Below are 18,328 nucleotides of genomic sequence, written 5' to 3' on the forward strand. Positions count from 1 at the left end.
CACAGACCACTGCAACTATCCTGAAAATGAGATGTGACAAAGTCTGCTGAGGACTTCTGGAACATTTTTCCTCAACTTAAACAAGGAAACAAGGATGCTCTGTTTGTTTCCTACCTCTGAACATCATTATATGAGGTGATGCTTAATGTTCCTGTTGCCATCTTTTAAGCCTGAGGACAAAAATGCTCAGGGTTCTAGAGCCCTGGCGTCACTGAGGGCTTCCAGATATTGTGCTGCTTATTTAAGCCACTTTGAGTTGAGTCTTCCTTGGTTGAAGCCAAAAGCATCCCCACTGCTGTCCTGTAACAATGATTTCCCATATTCACACCTTGGGAAAAAACCCATTGACCTACCCATTATTGCTTAACTGACATGTTCTTTCTTCCTATGGCAATCCCTTCAAACTTGTGTTTCTTTTTGCTTTCTATTCTCATGATCTCCTTTTAAAACTATAACTTTTTCCCCCAGCTTTATGGAGGTATAATTGATAAATCAAAATTGTATATATTTTAAGGTGTACAATGTGACAGTTTGATATACACATACATTATGAAACGATTACTAAAACTATAACTTTTAACTTTGTGATCCATCAACTATTAGTATCTGGTTTAAATGATTCTGTACTATATAAATTTATCCATCTGGTTCGAGATAGAAATACCAAGATTTTTACTAGTCAGATAGATTATTCCTAAAATATATTGTACGTAATTTGTCAAATTTCATAGATGTTGGCAAGATTTAAGGTTTAACATGTTGTCTATACATAGGAAGTTCTTGTACATTTCCATCAGGTTAATAGCCAAGAAAACGTAATATAGGTATTTTTTTTTTTAAACATTGGCACCTAGGCTAACAACTGTTGCCAATCTGTCTTTTTTTTTTTTTAAGGATTGGCACCTGGGCTAACAACTGTTGCCAATCTTTTTTTTTTTTTCTGCTTTATTTCCCAACACCTCCCCCCCCCCCCACCAGTACACAGTTGTATATCTTAGTTGGAGGTCCTTCTAGTTGTGGGATGTGGGACGCCGCCTCAACGTGGCCTGACGTGCGGTGCCATGTCCGCACCCAGGATCCGAATCCTGGGCCGCCGCAGCGGAACACGCGAACTTAACCACTCGGCCACAGAGCCGGCCCCGTAATATACGTATTGAATGTGTATATATATATAAAGGTTGCATAACACGCATCCTTCCAATCTACGCTACAAGAAAGCTGTGGAAGAAGATGCTAGGGACCTCCTTCTTATTTTTTAAAACGTGCCTTATATAAGAAAGAAATTTGTGGTAGCAGTTGTCTAAATATGTAAATATATCACAAGACCCTCTGCTTTCAGAAAAATAAAGAGAAGTCATAACTACACAGGCCTCCGAAGCCTCCAATACAAACAGGGGACACCATCCACAAGACTCAATAGACTGTGGGTCATGAAACAGCCTCGCATCATAAGGCTGGGGTTATGTAACACCAGTGCTGGCAAAGCAAGTTGAAGAAAGAAACCGTAGGCATGAAGCACCAGGAATCATGAGGACTGTGGCGACTGCACTCAGAACAGTGTATGTCTGTAGTAGTTCTGGTGGTGGGGTGGTGAAAATACGAACAACACTTAACATGGATGAAACACTCACCATGTGATAGACTCTGCTATGAATCCTTTACATACAAACCACTGTAAAGATTCCCAAAACAAAGCTCTCCATTCTCTTGCTCATTGCATCTCTCTTCATTTGGCAATCAACAAGGATTACAGAGCACATATAAAAGGTTCTATGGTTGGCCATCTTCCCTACTTCTTCCACCTCTTTTTATTAGCTTCTTCTGGAATAAACATCCCTTTTCCAGCAAAAGAATAATACTTACGTGCTTTTTTTTGGGTGAGATGGGAAAACAGCACATGGAAATAGTGAAATAATTTGAGGTCCATTAATTTCACTGCAACACAGTGAAGCTGATGGAATTCTCAAAGCTGGATTTATTTGGGAATAGAATGAGGAAACACTGCATAATCCTGCATTAAGTCTCTATCAGACAACATTTATGATAATGACAGTAAAACCAGATCTAGGAGTTATTCCAAGCCATGGAGATTAGCAAGTAATCACAGGCTCAAGTCCTAATACAATTCTGGAGAGACATGGAAGGATTTAGAGAATTAACTAGCAAAAAAGGATTAAAAAAAAGAAGAAGAAAATTTTAAGCTCCACATGCATTGGTCAGTATCAGCAAACTGCTATATTCACCTATGTATAGCTCCATCATTGTACTTCTGCGTTATTTTATAATTATCTCTTGATAAACCTGTCTCCTCCTCTAGATTGGAAACAATTTGAAGCCAGGAACTGTCAATTTCATCTTCCTGACTCTACAACAACTCTATTGTCTAGGCAACAATAGAGTTTACTAGTTCAATATTAGGAGCTCTCTGGAGTCAGCTTTAGATGAAATCTGTCACTTAATAGTAGAATTATTACAGTTGAGTCACTTGGTGGTTCCAAGCCTCAGTTTCATCATCTATAAAAAGGGTTTTATAAAATCCCCACTGGATTGTCATGAATGAAAGCTAAAATATAGACATAGTATTTAATTCAGTGGCTTGCACACAGCACTCAACAAACGGCAAATATTATAAAGTACTAAACAAATTAATGTACAGACGTATGGTGCACTGAACTATGACTGCCAGAAGACATGGATAAGGGAAAATGGCCAAGCCCGACCATAAGAAATTCCTAGTCTTCATATAACACAACATTCACTGCTGATGCTTGGTACTACAGGGAGAGCAAACTCTGACAAGGTTTCCCCTGAGAGTCTATCCAGGACTGACCTCAGAGATGACTGAGTTGATATGAGGCCCTGTCATACGCACTGTCCTGCTGATGCCTACCAAATTCTTTGCACTTTCAGTCTCACCTTTCATCATCTATAGTTCTACTTTTTTCTAACTTAAATACTAACATTTTCTCTTCACAAATTAAAGTACACAAACAAATCTCTGACTTAAGCATAATTTTTTAAATGTGCATTTAAACTGTATGAGTTTATTCATACAGTCCCCTCACACCAACAAATACAAACAGAAAAGAATGAATGAATGAATGGGGGGAGGAAGGAAGGGAGGGAGGGAGGGAGGAAGGAAGGAAGAGCTTAGGCAGTTCATAAAAACAAAAGTGTAACAGTATTACAACTCTGAAACTCATGGCAACAAAATCTAGAGCAAGAGGAAAGAAAGGAGATTAGCGCAAAAGATATCATGAGTTATAGATCTGCTTATTGTAATAGTTATACTAAACTGAAATGTAGAGTGCTACAGAGGAGGAAGTGAGGTTAATAATTTGGTCAGACTATTTCATCTTATCATCTCATTTTGCAGATGAGGTAGCTGAGGTTCTGACAAGATGATTTTATCCATCATTACATGATTCAAAGTGTGGCCCATGGACCAACAGCAACAGCATCACTTGGGAGTTTGTTAGAAATGCAGAATCTCAGGCTACATATTGGGTATACTGAATCAGAATCTGCATTTTAACAAGATCCTCAAGTCACTCACTTGCACGTTAAAGTTTGAGAATCATTAATATAGGTAGCTTGTTACCAGTAAGTTCATAAATTAGATAACTTAAACACAATGTCTTATTTTTCTACAAATTGTATACCAATCTTTGGATTTGTTAGAAAAATTTAAATACTTTGGCTCTGAATAATCAACCTATGAATTTTATACTCAGGATAAAACTTTAGAAAGAGGCTCTTTGAAGCCCTAAGTGAACAATTATGCATGGTGCTAACACGCAGTGACTATTCAGCTACTGTTTCCTCATCTGTAAAATGGAGAGAAAAATAGTACCTAAACTCAGAGGTTAGTAAGAGGACTAAATTAAGACATGTAAAGCCCTTAGAACAGTGCTGAACATAGAGTAAGGCCTAAACAAGTGTCAGCCACTAACTCTGATTATTATTATGATGATCTTGAATAGGGTACGGTATGATAGGTGTGCCTGTCACCACCCATCCATTCTCCCCTACTCCTGTTGCAGTGACAAGTATTTGAGATAATATCCAGGATTAGGAATAAATATAGTCTGTGCCCACAGAAGAGAGCCAATAAAACTCTTTAACTGGGAGAGAATACAAAAACCAACACTGCTGAATTACTTCATCAAATGGGAACTCAACTTGTGAGCAACCATGGGCATACATGGAATTAATAACTTGTAAGTAAAATATGCAAATAAAATTTACAATGTTGATTAATGAATGATTCTCAGTAACAAGAATTACTCTGTGTAGGACTAAATATTGAATTCATAATTTAGGACTGTTTAAAGAACATTTAAAGAATAAACAAAGGTTGGATATTAAATATTCAATTCAGTGCACTGAAAACAGTGAGTTTTACTTTAGGGGAGTTGGCAGACGTACATACAACAAGGGCCCAAATGCCCAGAATGAGCCCAGGATGGGGAGCTGGAGTGGGAACAAAGATCTCTTGTACAGAGTGAGATGACACCTGCATGACAAAACCACCAGCTTGTCATCCACTTGTCTCAAGCACAGTTCCAGGCTGGGTAAAGAGAGCCACAACAGACAAAACACTTACTCAAAACATGTAAAATGAAAACCCAAAATTACAATCACATTGTAACTTGCGTTTTCTACTTACTAGACTTAAACAGCGGTTTTCAAGGTATTCGGGAAAGAGTGGCATAGAGGAGATCCCAGGGTGACATAAATCAGACTATCGCTGGCACCTAAAAGAGGGCCATCACAGCTGGATGGATGGATTGATAAGACGGGACACTATGTAGAGGAAGATGGCAGAGAAGCCAAGAGAACCTAAAGCATGATCTAGTAGGGCCTGAAGGGAGACGAAAGAAGAGAAATTTCTGCCTCCTGCCAGCCCTGCACAATATGATTCCCAATGGCTCCCAGAATTTCCTAGAAATTCACAAGCTCACAGCTGCCAGCAGACCTTTTCCCCCAAGTTTCCTCCCCTCCCTTCTGGGGAAAAGTCTTGCATAGTATTAAAATCATGTTAAATATTCTTCTTAAGATAGGCCAACAATATTACGTGACAAAACGAGTCTCTTGTTCCCCTCAAATATATAACCATGACCACTCAACACAAATAGTTAAAAATTGCTAATACTTTGATATTATCTATTTTACTTATACCTAACAACAGAATCTGCTCTATCATATCTTAAGGCAACCAATTTGGCATAATGAAAATGGAACATATAAAGGTATAAGTGATAGGCTGAATAATGGCTCCCAAAGATGTCCACGTCCTAACCCCTGGAGCCTGTGAATATGCTGCCTTGCATTTAAAAAGAATTGTGCAGGTGATTAAAAAGGATTTTGAGATGTGCAGATTATCTTGAATTATCTTGGTAGGCTCCATGTAATCACAAGAGTCCTTGTAAGAGGGAGACAAAAATTCAGAGAGAAAGAGATGTGACCACAGGGGGAAGGAGAGGGGAAAAAAGAAATGTGAAAGGAGCCATGAGCCAAGGAACAAGGAGAGCCTAGATGCTGGCAAAAGCAAGGAAACAGATTCTCCTCTGGAGCCTCCAGAAGGAACCATGGTTCTGGCACCCCTGAGAGGTGGTTCCGGCATGACCGGCAGGTGATTCCGGATTGTCCACCAAGTGGTTCTGGTGTAGCCCTGCTGACACCTTGACTTGAGCCTGTCAGATTGACTTTGAACTTCTGACCTCCAAAACTGTAAAATAATAAAGACATGTTATTTTAAGCTGCTCAGTCTGTGGTAATTTCTTACATCAGCCACAGGAAACTAACACAGAATATAATCAATAGATACTAATTATAAGTGAATAATTAGGAAATAGCTCTCTGTGACCTACAATTTACAAAGCATTTTAAAGACATATACTTTTTCAGGAATCAAATCCTAACTGCCCCATTAGAAGTTCTTAAGTTTATTACACAAAGGCAGTCATATAAATTATATAATAGGACAGATACGCATACATTGACTTTTAACTTTTCTTTTTTGTGAGGAAGATTGGCCCTGAGCTAACATCTATTGCCAATCTTCCTCTTTTTGCTTGAGGAAGACTGTTGCTGAGCCAACAGAGACTGTGCCAGTCTCCCTCTATTTTGTATGTGGGACACTGCCACAGTGTGGCTTGATGAGCAGTATATAGGTCTGTGCCCAGGATCTGAACCGGTGAACTCCAGGCCACTGAAGTGGAGCAGGCAAACTTAACCACTACGCCACCAGGCCAGCCCCAACTTTTAACTTTTTGTGATTTAAAAAAAAAAAATGACATTTAATAAGGGAGACCAATGGTCTATTCCTGGATATCTCTGTGACTCCTGAGAGAAGACACTTGTGAGTACACTTAAAATTGGACTTAAGCCACTAACTTGTGGCAGCAACTGCAGTATCGATCTGTGCTTGCCTCACCACAGTGTTGAGCACACTGCTCTGTACAGTGAAGATGGTGTTCACTCAATGTTTGCCGATTAAATGAATGACTGAATAAATAAAAAAGTAAACGAGAAAAACTTTAGATCCTTAGCCAGGTTTTACTTTTGGTCATTTAGATGGAGCTTTATTTCAAATTAACCTAGAAGGACCTGGGACTAGAATAAAAATAAACAGCTTACTTAAAAAAAATGAAAACAAAAACAAAAACCCTTCAGCTTCTGTGTTCTTTCAAACACAATTTAAAAAGTAAGACAAGTGAAGAAGCAGGAAAAATGTGACCCATAACTAAGAAGAAAACAGCAAATAACAGGACAACAGGTAACTAAACGGTTATAATTAACAGACAAGGACTTAAAAATAACTATTATAAATATGCTAAAGAATTTAAAGGAAAATGTAGAAAATGGATGAAAAGATGAAAAATTGCATCAGAGTAATAGAAATTCTAAAAAGGAAGCAAATAAAAATTGTAGAACTGATACATACACTATCTGGAATGATTAACTCATTGGAGGGGCTTAATGGTTAATGACACAATAGAAAAGATTAGTAAACCCAAAGATAAGACAATAAAAACTATACAAAATAAAGCACAGAGTAAAAAAAAATCACTAATAAAAATCAAACCCTGAGCATCAGAGTTCTATGGCATCATTCCAAACGGTCTTATATGCACGCAGCTGCAGTCTGAAAAGAAAAGAATGGTTAGAATTGGTGGAAAAGAGATTAGATGAGAATTTTCAAAGATGCTTGAAAGACATTAACCCGACACAGTGAAACCCAAAGCAGGATAATAGATAGAAAATCATAAGAGGTCATACTGCTGAAAACCAGAGTAAAAAGACAAAAGCAATGAAATGATGTTTAAGGTGCTGAAAGGAAAAGAAACACAAACAGAATATGGCAACTTAGACGCCTATATCCATGGAAAATAGTCCTAAAAAACTAAAGGTGAAACAAATGCATTTCCAGACAAGCAAAAGCTGGGAAAATTCATTCTGCACTACAAGAAATATTAAAGGAAGTTCTTCAGACTGAAGAGAAATGATCACAGTTCTAGAACAATCAAGATCAGCAGAAAGGAATGATGATCAGTGGGATGAATAACAAGGGAAATATAAAATAGCATACTTCTAAATTTCTTTAAAAGACAGTTTGTCACTAGGTATGGATTCTAACCCACTTCTCTTGTCTTGCCTAAATTCTTAACTTTCTTTTTCTTGTCTTGTTAAAAGGTGCAGATGTTCTTTTCTCCAATGACGTTGGGTCTTGAGCTTACGCGGTTTCAGCTATGTTCCAGGAAGAAGCTCTAGGCGACAATGGCCCTAGAACTAACGGCTCTGAACTGGACAAGACCAGTCCACACCACAGCACAAGAATGACACCTGCGCAGACAGGCAGAGAGTTGCACTAAAGTAACCTGCCCTCACTCACAGCAGAAATTCTGCCCCCTGGGAGGGGCAGAGAAGCCATTTTTAGATCATGTGATGTATGTAAAAGCATGATTTCCAACCACGCCTGTGCAAGCTTATGCCCACCTCTACAGGTGATGACAAAACGTCCCCTTTGACTATTCATTCCCTACCTAAAATAAAGGTACCTACCTCCCTGTGCTCAGGGAGTCATAGCTTTGTGAAACTATTCCCTATGGTCTCCATTTTCTTTTTACACATGCCACAAATAAAATTTCTGCTCTGTGAGACAACTACTTCTGGTACAGTTTGACTTAATTCACCAAGAAGGGAACCTACATTTGGTCCAGTAACAAACTGGCTATTTGAAGCAAACAGAGCAATACATTGTGGGATTATAATATATGGAGAAATAAAATATGACAATAATAAGACAAAAAACAGGAGAAGTAAATAGAATTACACTATTGTAAGGTTGTTAAATGTTTCATGAAGTTGTGTAATAGTTACTCATGGTAAAATGTGATGAATTAATTAGGCATATTGTAATCTAGAATAACCACTTAAAAATAATACAAAATGATGAAAGTAAACAGCAATAGGGTACTAAAATAGAATAAAAAACAAACAAACAAAAAACACAAAACCACAATTTCCAAATAAAGAAATAAAGAACAAAAGGGGAAATGGAGAAGAAATAAAAAGATGATAAAACTAAGCCCAAGAATATTCTATGTAATTATATTAAATGTGAGATGTGTTCAATACTCCAATTAAATCTGGGTTTAAAAAAAGGACCCAACTCTGCTGTTTACAAGAGACATACTTTTAACACAAAGACAGAGAGTCAAAGTAAAATGATTACAAGATACATTGCAAACACTAATCATAAGAAAGTCAGTGTGTCTGTATCAGTATAAGAAAAAGTAAACCCTAAATATCATTAATGATAAAGATGGATCTTTCATAATGATAAAATGGTCATTAACAAAGTCCAAAGTTGGTTCTCTGCTTAGACTAATAAGCTTGATAAATCTCTGTTTTTCTGCATACGGTTCTGAAGGCTTATGAACTCTTGTGTGTTTATGGACCTTTACTTAAAACATCTTTTCAAATTCACATGATTTTTAATTCAATAATTTTATTTTCAAGTACATGACCCCCTCAACTCTTGAAAACCATTTTTATTATTATTTACTTAATTCTTGCATTTTACCTGAAATTTCACCTTCTGGTTGATATCTGACACAAGGAACTGCTTCAGGAAACGCTCATCCTCACTCCAGAAGAGGCGGATGTCAGGGATGTCATAGAGGATCATGGCCAGTCTTTCTAGTCCTAGGCCAAAGGCCCAACCTACCCGATCTTGAGCACCAGCTGTAATTAGGAAACAAAACAAAACAAAACAAAACAAAACAACTGATTTAAAGAGTTTAAAGACTTCATAGGTACATACCAGTTTCTGATAACTACCCAGTAACGTTGGTTGAGGGCCTACAAGTAGCAAGGCACAGGGAAGGGGCTGTGGAGACATCTAAAGAGGATGCCTAATCTTATAACTTGGTGCTCCCCACCCTTCATACTTCCCTCATTGAGGCACTCTGCAGTCGCACTGTCTCCAACATTGTCTTTCATTTCTGAATAAATTCCAGGCTCTTTTAAGCCCTGGTTCCTGCCTCTGAGATTTGATTCCTCTAGAATCCTTGTTCACCCTTATTCTAACATTTAGCCTACTAGGTCCTGGTTACAGAGGGGAGAGAAAACACAGTCTGTGTCCCTAAGTAGCCTTCTAGATAGGCAGGTATGTTTAAAACATGCCATAGAAGACCGTTAATATTCAGAAGGTGTGTGTCAGGCCTTTAAGAACTCTCAACTTCATTCAAACACACTCTTACTCTTATTAAGAACTTCCTCAGTAATATATAGAGAGTAAGCAAGCCAAGGAGAAACGCCTATCTAGTACCACTCACTCCAAAGTTAAAATGTGTCATTCAGATTACAGCACCGCTGTGAACTCTAAGAGTTTATTTCACTTATATGAAGCAGAATAAGACAGAAGACATAAAGTGCTGTATGAAGAAGGCAAGGAAGCAACTCATACTACTGGAAAAGCTTATGAAAAGAGCTCATGAAAGGAACATAATTTCCAGGATGAGTAGGATCCTGGGTAGGCTGAGAGACCCTCATTCATTGCTTGTTACACTATATATTTTTATAACAATTTGGAAAATAACATGGCAATACATATATAAAAATCCATAACAACACTCAAACTGTTTATCCTTATGATTCCAGTCAGGAATTTATCCTAAGGAAATAATTCAACAGAAAAAAAAGGTAAATGAAGGAAGATACTCAAAGCAGTATTATTTATAAGAGAAAAAACACAGAAACAACCTAAGTGCCCCAAATTAGGAAGTGCCCTAAAAATTATAGTATATTTTAAGGTAGTGATTAAAAATGATAATTAGGAGCCAGCCCGGTGGCACAGTGGTTAAGTTTGCATGTTCTGCTTCTTGGCGGCCCGGGATTCACTGGTTCGGATCCCAGGTGCGGACATGGCACGGCTTGACAAGCCATGCTGTGGTAGGCATCCCATGGATAAAGCAGAGGAAGATGGGCATGGATGTTAGCTCAGGGCCAGTCTTTCTCAGCAAAAAGAGGAGGATTGGCAGTAGTTAGTTCAGGGCTGATCTTCCTCAAAAAGAAAAAAATCATAATTATACAAATAAATGTTTATGAAATGACAGACTATAAGAAATTAGGAACAATGTCTACGATAAAATGAATATGTACTATGATATTGCTATTTAATGTAGGTACAAATGAGGGTTGTAGGGCACAAAAGTAAAAAGAAAATGTGACATTGAAGGATTATAAGAAGTAATAGTTTTAAAACAACTTTAAAACATTTTTCTCTAATTGTTATAGCCTTTTCAAATAAAAAAGTAATAAAGATAGGTGGGAATGTTAATGTTGCTTTTAAGTTGGGCTTTTTCCTTAATTATTAAATCTTTTAGATTTTATTATAAAGTTTTTAGATAAAATCAGCCATATAGAACCCAATATCTGTAACTGAATGAGCAGTAGATTTAGGGTACTGATTTTATTTAACCTCCAGCAATTTTTGGTATCTTAGCTTTTTCTCCTTTCATCCATTACCTTTACTTGCTTCCTCATCTCTGAAACTTTTTCTAAAGCAAAAACAAGAACAAAGAGCCCCTTAAAGTAGGTAAGAAAAACAGCAAAAATCTAATTTTTAAAACGGGCAATGAAGACATTCACAGAAAAGGAAAGAAACATGATCCTTAAGCAAATGAAAAGCTTACTTAAGAAAAACGCAAGATAAAAATGCACCAAGTTACCATTTTTTACTTACTAGATAGGCAAAAATAAAAACATTCGATTGCATACTGGATAGCAAAGCCAAGGGAAAACAGCACTCACATACATTGTGGTAGGTTCCCATGTGCGTTTTTAACCTATTGACCTAAGGAGTATAATACAGCAGTAGCTATCAAAATTACACATGAATATACCATCTTGTTACTTTAACTACTAGAATGTATCCTACTTATGGGAAATTATGAATGTATAAGGCTATTTATCGGAGTATTGTTTATAACAGCAAAAGACTGTAAACACCCCAAATGTGCATCAATGTGGAACTGATTAAATAAACTATACCATGTTCATACTATTATTATTATATTATAATATATAGAATATTTTTATAAAAGTCTGAGGCATATTTCAAAAACTAAAAGCAGCAGCTATCTTTTTGGGGGGGCGATGTGGGAGGGAACTGGGCAAACGGAGGACAATGGGGAGACTTTACACTACATGCCTTTTTACACAAAGAGCAACAAGAAATATTTCAGATAATAAAAATTTTCATGGCTAGATAAAATGTAGTAATTTCTTTTCTGCTTATTTTTAAGAGGTTGTAAGAAGAACAAAGAACTCCTCTTTTGTCACACTCACTAGTACCAAACTTTCAGGAAATCATATGATTAATAACAACAGATCTCTATGTCTCCCTTACAGCCTGAATTGGTCTCTTTATTTCTTGAGAGCCAATACATTTTTAAGCCTAGAAAATCAGTGTCATTATCTGTGGGGGTTTCAAAAAACAACTGCAAATTCCTCAATACCCTTCCCCTTGAATCTCAGTGGGCTAGTGACTGCTTCAACCAACAGAGTACAGGGAAGTGATGCTATGCAACTTCTGAGATTAATTAGAAAAAGCCACAAAACTAATGCCTGGTTTCTTGGAATGTTGGCTCTCTAGACACTCCCTCTCGGTGTTCTCCCTCCAGAACATTCTCTCTTGGAACCCAGTTGCCATGCTCTGAGAAGGTGTAACATGGCAAGGCCACGTTTAGGCACTCCAACGGACAGTCCCAGGGAACCACCCAGCTTTCAAGCCATCTTAACCCCGATGGCAGGCATTTGAATGAAACAGGTTCCAGCCTGTTTGGAATGTTGGATGAAAGAGGATTCCAGCCACAGCTCTCTGAATCACCCCAGATGTCTTCTCAGCTGAGGCTCCAGGCATGGTAGATGACAGAAAAACCATCCCACTGTGTCCTGTCCAAATTTGTGACCACAGAGTAATACAATGACGGTTCTCTTATGCCATTAAGTTTGAAGTGGCTTGTTATTCAACAAGAGATAACCAGAATATTGCCCTTGTTAAATCGTCTATGTTTTGCTTTTTATTACACACATTTTCCATTATGGTAAAACTAAGGCTAACTAAACTGCTGCTACAAATTCATAGATCCCAGATATAAGAATGATGCAAATAAAGAGCAGGTAGGGCTTCAAATAGGAGAGACCAGGAGTTAAGACCTTAAAATAAAATGAATCCACTATATTATAGCACCTCATATACACCATAGTATCAATTATGTCATAATACCATTCATCTATCCAAGGGCCATGCCACCCCCATATTCACCACATTGCTCATCCTACAAACAAATAAAACTGTGCTGAGCCAAGGCTACTCTATACCCCTTCCCAAACCAACTATTGCTTTTTATCTTATTTCTCCATCTTGGCGAATGAGATCATCTATCTAGCTACTCAAAGCAGAAACCTGATAGTGAATTTTAACTCCAAAAACTACCTCATTTGAGATACAGACCTTTAAACCTTATCTCAAAATTTCTCTTAAAACCATCCCTTCATTCCACTGCTATTGTCACTGCAGACTTGTTCTTTCAAGAAACATCTCTCATCTAGACTATCCAAGAAATACCCAAGTGGTCACTGTCAGACCATAGTCACCTATCCAGTCCATCTGTAACAATGCCACCAATTTTCTTTCTAAAATATAAATCTATACACTGTCACCAGTACATGTGTGTGAGGGTAGGACAGTGAATGACCGATCTTAAAGAGTTGTATTTGCCATTTTCCTCTTATTTTTATTTTGCATTTACAGTCTGTCTAAAACATTAAAAAACCTTAAAATTGTTTCACAGACCCTCATTCACTCTAGCTGAACTTGAAGACTCATGGAACCAGAAGATTAGATGTGCAAGATCCAGTTGGAAAAATGCTTCAATATGAATTAAATACTAGCACCTTTGGTTATCACTTGGCATCCCCAGCAATCATAAAGACAAATGGAAACACAAGTATTCAGCTATAAGTTACACACAGATTGAGAAGCACTGGTTTTTAGTGAAGAACTTTTAAAAATTTTTCCAACAAATCACAGGCTGTTAATTTTGTCATATATAAAATAATGCACATGACATTGCTCAACAACAGAATTCACATTCTTTTCAAGTACAGATGGTTCATTTACCAACGTAGACCACATTCTCGGACACAAAACAAATCTCAAAATATTTAAAAGGACTGAAATTTACAAGGAATGTCCTATGTCCAAAGTGAAAATAAATCAGAAATCAACAGTATAAAAATATCTGAAACCCCCAAATAGTGAGAAATTAAATAACATACTTTTAAATAACTCAGGAGTCATAGAAGAAATCACAAAGAAATTAAAAAATATACTGAAATGAATAAAAATTAAGATACAACAGATAAAGATGTGTGGAATGCATCTAAAGCTGTGATTGAAAAGAAACCTATAGCATTAAAGGTTTATATGAGAGAAAAAGAAAGGTCTCAAGTCAATGATCTAGGCTACTACCTTAAGAAACCAGAAAAAGAAAAGAAAATTAAAAACAAACTAAGCAGAACAAAGGAAAAAATAAAGATAATAGCTTAAGTGATAAAATAGAAAACAGAAAAACAACAGAGAAAACTGATGAAACCAAAACCTGGTTCTTTGAGAAGATCAATTAAATTGATAAACTGCTAGCCAGACTAATAAGGAAAAAAAAAAGAAAAGGCACAAATTACCAGTGTCAGGAATGAAAGAACCTCACTAAAGACAGAGCCTAGAGATATCAGAAGGATAATAAGGGAATATTATGAATAAGCTCATGCCAGTGACTTCAACAACTATTCAACAATCTGCATGCAATGGAAAAATTCTTCAAAAGAAAGAAACTACCAAAGCTCATTAAGAAGATATAGATAATCCATAAAAATTAAAGATATTGAATATGGAGTTAGAAACCTTCCCACAAAGAAAATTTGAGACCCAGATGGTTCACTAGTGAATTCTACCAAAATGTTAAGGAAGAAATAATACTAATTCCTCCAGAAAGTAGAAAATAATTAAATTTTATGAGGTCAGGATTAGCCTTATACCAAAACCAAACAAAGACATTACAAGAAAATTTCAAACCAATATGCATCATGAACATAGAAGCCAAAAACATTTTCAAAAACTTTAACAAAATATTAACAAATCCAGTGATACCTGAAAGGACACTACATCCTCACTGGATTTATTCCAGGAATGCAAGGTTAGTTCAACATATGAAAATCAGTTAATGTAACTCATTATATAAGGAGATTAAAAAAGAAAAATCATTTCAATAGATGAAAAAAAAAGCAATTGACAAAGTCAATATCCATTCATTATAAAAACTCTCAGGAAATGAGGAACACAGGGAACTTCTCCAATCTGATCAAAGATACAATAAAAAAAACAACAGCTACTATCATACTTAATGTTGAAAGACTGGTTGCTTTGTTCTCCGGGTTAGATTGAAGCCAAGGATGTCCACTCTCATCATTTCTATTTCTATTTTCTATTTCTATTTCTATTAACGTGAGTTCCAAGACAGTGAAAAAGGGTAAAGCAAAAGCAAAACCAAAAACAGATTAACAGATTGGAAAGGAAAAAGTAAAACTGTCTATTTGTAGATGGCATGATTGTCTACATAAAAATTCCTACGGAATATATTTCAAAGGCAACTAATATGTGAATTTAGGAAGATCACAACATACAAAATCACTGTATGCAGCACCTGGCTGTCAGTAAGGACAGGCAGAGACCATCTTCTGAAGACAGGAGACTGGCTCTACCTGAGAAGACCCAATGCGAAGGCCAGCAAGGGGGCCATTCCATCAAGCACCTGAAATGACAATCACCTTGTTTGTCAAAGCTTAAGGACTAGATCTTCATTAGGAACAGGGAGCAGCTGGACTCCAGCTTCCTCACTGCCTACAACCTTGGATTCTCACAATCCTTCTTTTTGAACAGCCTGTCTGTGACAATCAATTACCATGGAGAGTTGCAAGAAAGAATACAGCATCTATTTGCTGAGCTGTAATGAATTTTATGTTTGAACCACTTTGTTTTAGTCCCATCTAGATTTGCTTCTTCTGAATTGCACCCCTGCATTGTGCTATTAGGCTATTAACATTCGTAAGACACAGCAACTCCTGTCAAGGATGCTGATCACTATCTCACATAGTCTTCCCTACGAGGCTTCATGAAATAAATTGATCTCAGATATAAGAAAATGGGAACAGGAAAAGCTTCTTGCCCCTACACAACTGTATTGTTTTCATTTCAAGGATACCAGAGCTTACATAATTGATCATAATTCACTCCTTACTTTGGCCCCATGGAAGCTTAGAGCCAACCTTGCAAGTCACCTCTAAAACTGTACAAGTATTCAGGGTACATTTCTCTGTGTGAATCTTACCCCAGTTTTATTTTCTTATCCTCATTTCCTCTTTGTCGTGATTATCGCAACTATTTATTTTATCCTCTTGTACATACTTTTATATGGCACTTTAAATTCTTTATGGAAGAAAGTGAGCCATAAATAACTACACACTTAAAGCTATTGTCAGCCCAGGCAGGTCTAATTTTCAGGTCTTTGGCACTCTTCAGCTGTAATTTGTTGCTGAGTGCTCAAGGGCTGACAGGGTTTTAAGACAGTATTTTTTCCCCATTCCAGTACTGCAGGCTTCCAGTAAACTAAGAATCTCCAGAGCAGAAAACTGACTATAGAGGAAAATCCTCAATTAAACAGAAGATTCAGGATGGGAAGCAATTAGGTATTCTTATTAATGTAATTTTGTGCTGGATGAAGCATTCCAGGCAGGAAAAATTTTTGTTTTTGTTGTTGCTGCTGAAAATCTTTCTGAGGTCAGCCTATATTTACAAACAAGATAATGTGAAATAAGAGGAAAAAGAAAAAGAAGAGGAGGAAGAGAAGGGCAGGAGGAGGAGGAGGGGGAGAATGGCAATAGAAAAGAGGACAGTAAGAAGTCATCAGTCTGAAAGTGGATAAACTAAGTTGGTCTTTAAGCCCAAAACCATCTAATTCCATGAGCTGTCCCTTCTACAGCAGATGGCCCTTTAGACTCTGCTTCCAAAGAGGCAGAGCAGCACTAGAAAGTAAGAGAGCAAAGCACTGCACAAGGCTCTGCACACAGCCTCTGGTCTGCACCTCCAAAGCAGAGACCCTCCAGGTACGGGGCATCTCAAGGTGGGAATGGCTGCACTCGGCACGGGTTGGGATGAGAAGCAAAGAGCACTGGGGAAAGACTAAAAATGGCTGCTACTGCTCCACACCATACCTTTGAAGGCACAGGACACCTGTGCTGTCTGCGGGAGGCATTGGGGGTGGGTGGGGTGGACATAGTTCTCAAACTTCCAGCCCAAAAGTCCTTATAAAAACTGCTGTGCCAGGCAGAAAACATCACATCACCAACCAGAGAAAGGGCTGAGAATGGGCAGTTGTTGACCATGAAACAGGTCTATACACAAGCAAACAAGTATTTGAGCTATACCAAGGCAAGTGAAGCCTACATGCCTTTATCTCAAGAGTGTGATGATCTTGAGCCACAAAAAGAAGGTTACATTATACAATTATGCTTTCGTCAGGCAATGCAAGATGTGAGGAATTTGGGGAAAACTTTAAAAATTTCAAATGATGAATTCAACTTCCAAGAAAATATAGCTTCTCAGACTAATCTTTTCTGAAAGTTGAGAATAAGGTGGAAAGCATGCGGTGTTTAAATGAAGTCAGACTTAACTTCTAGTGTCTATTCAAATCTGCTACAATGAGAAGATCACACCCATTCTCCCATTTGAAGCCATGGAAGGCCATTTACGCTTTTATTTACAATTCTTGATGGATGACCTATCTAACCTTTTGAAGACTATGAGTAAAATCCTTGCTTCAGAACATAATTTAAAGCAGACTACATGTAGAAGCCCAAACATATCAATTTTTCAGAGATAACATACAATGTTTAACCTGATTTTTCTGGTGCTTGGGGCTAGGGATGAGAATATAAAGGTGTTAGAGTATCAACAAATTTATGTTTTTCGTTCCTGTCTCCTTATAGCATCTGCTTCCTACCCTTTACCATACTAATAAATGGTACAACATATTCTTGGCTCGCTAATCCAAAAGGAAGGAAATTCCCAGCAGACATTCCTATTTTCAGAGGTTATAACATGAGAATGGAGAAAGAGGAATGAAAACTAAGGATAATAGAGTTTTAAAATAAAACATAATTTCAGAGGGGCTCACTAAAAGAAAACTACAGATAAACATCCCTTATAGATACAAAAAATTCTCAAAAAATTACTAGAAAACCAAATTCAGCGGAATTTATCCCAGGAATGCAAAATATAAAAATCAGTCAATGTACCACACCACATTAATAGAATGAAAAACCCCACATGATCATCACAATTCATACAGTAAAAGTACTTGACAAAATGCAACAATCTTTCACGATAAAAATATCCAATAAAGTAGGGATAGAAAGGAACAAGATAAAACACCATGTAAAAAAACCTCACAGCTAACATCATACATACTCAATAGTGAAAGACTGAAAGCTTTTTCCCTATTATCAGGAATAAGACAAGGATACCCACTTTGCTACTTCTATTTAACATAGCATGGGAAGTTCTAGCCTGAGAAATTACACAAGAACAATAATTTAAAAACATACACATTGGAAAGGAAGAAGTAAAATCATCTTTATTTACAGACAACATGATGTTATTTGTAGAAAACATTAAAAAATTCACAAAAAAAGTTTG

General features: G+C 37.1%; 1 protein-coding gene across 31 annotated transcripts in view; it reads right to left on the reverse strand.

The window, feature by feature from the left end:
• Window positions 1–18,328, reverse strand: part of FARS2 (phenylalanyl-tRNA synthetase 2, mitochondrial) — a 467,039-nt gene that overhangs the window by 194,036 nt on the left and 254,675 nt on the right. For all 31 annotated transcript variants that reach the window (XR_011505236.1, XR_011505235.1, XM_070515671.1 and 28 more), the window contains one exon: window positions 9,092–9,252. Coding sequence is in view for 29 of the 31 variants with exons in the window: in XM_070515671.1 (XP_070371772.1) it covers window positions 9,092–9,252 (161 nt within the window). In the remaining 2 variants the exon portion in view is untranslated. The remainder of the gene's footprint in view (window positions 1–9,091; window positions 9,253–18,328) is intronic.

This window comes from Equus asinus, chromosome 8 (assembly GCF_041296235.1).
Source record: "Equus asinus isolate D_3611 breed Donkey chromosome 8, EquAss-T2T_v2, whole genome shotgun sequence".
Taxonomy (NCBI): Eukaryota; Metazoa; Chordata; class Mammalia; order Perissodactyla; family Equidae; genus Equus; species Equus asinus.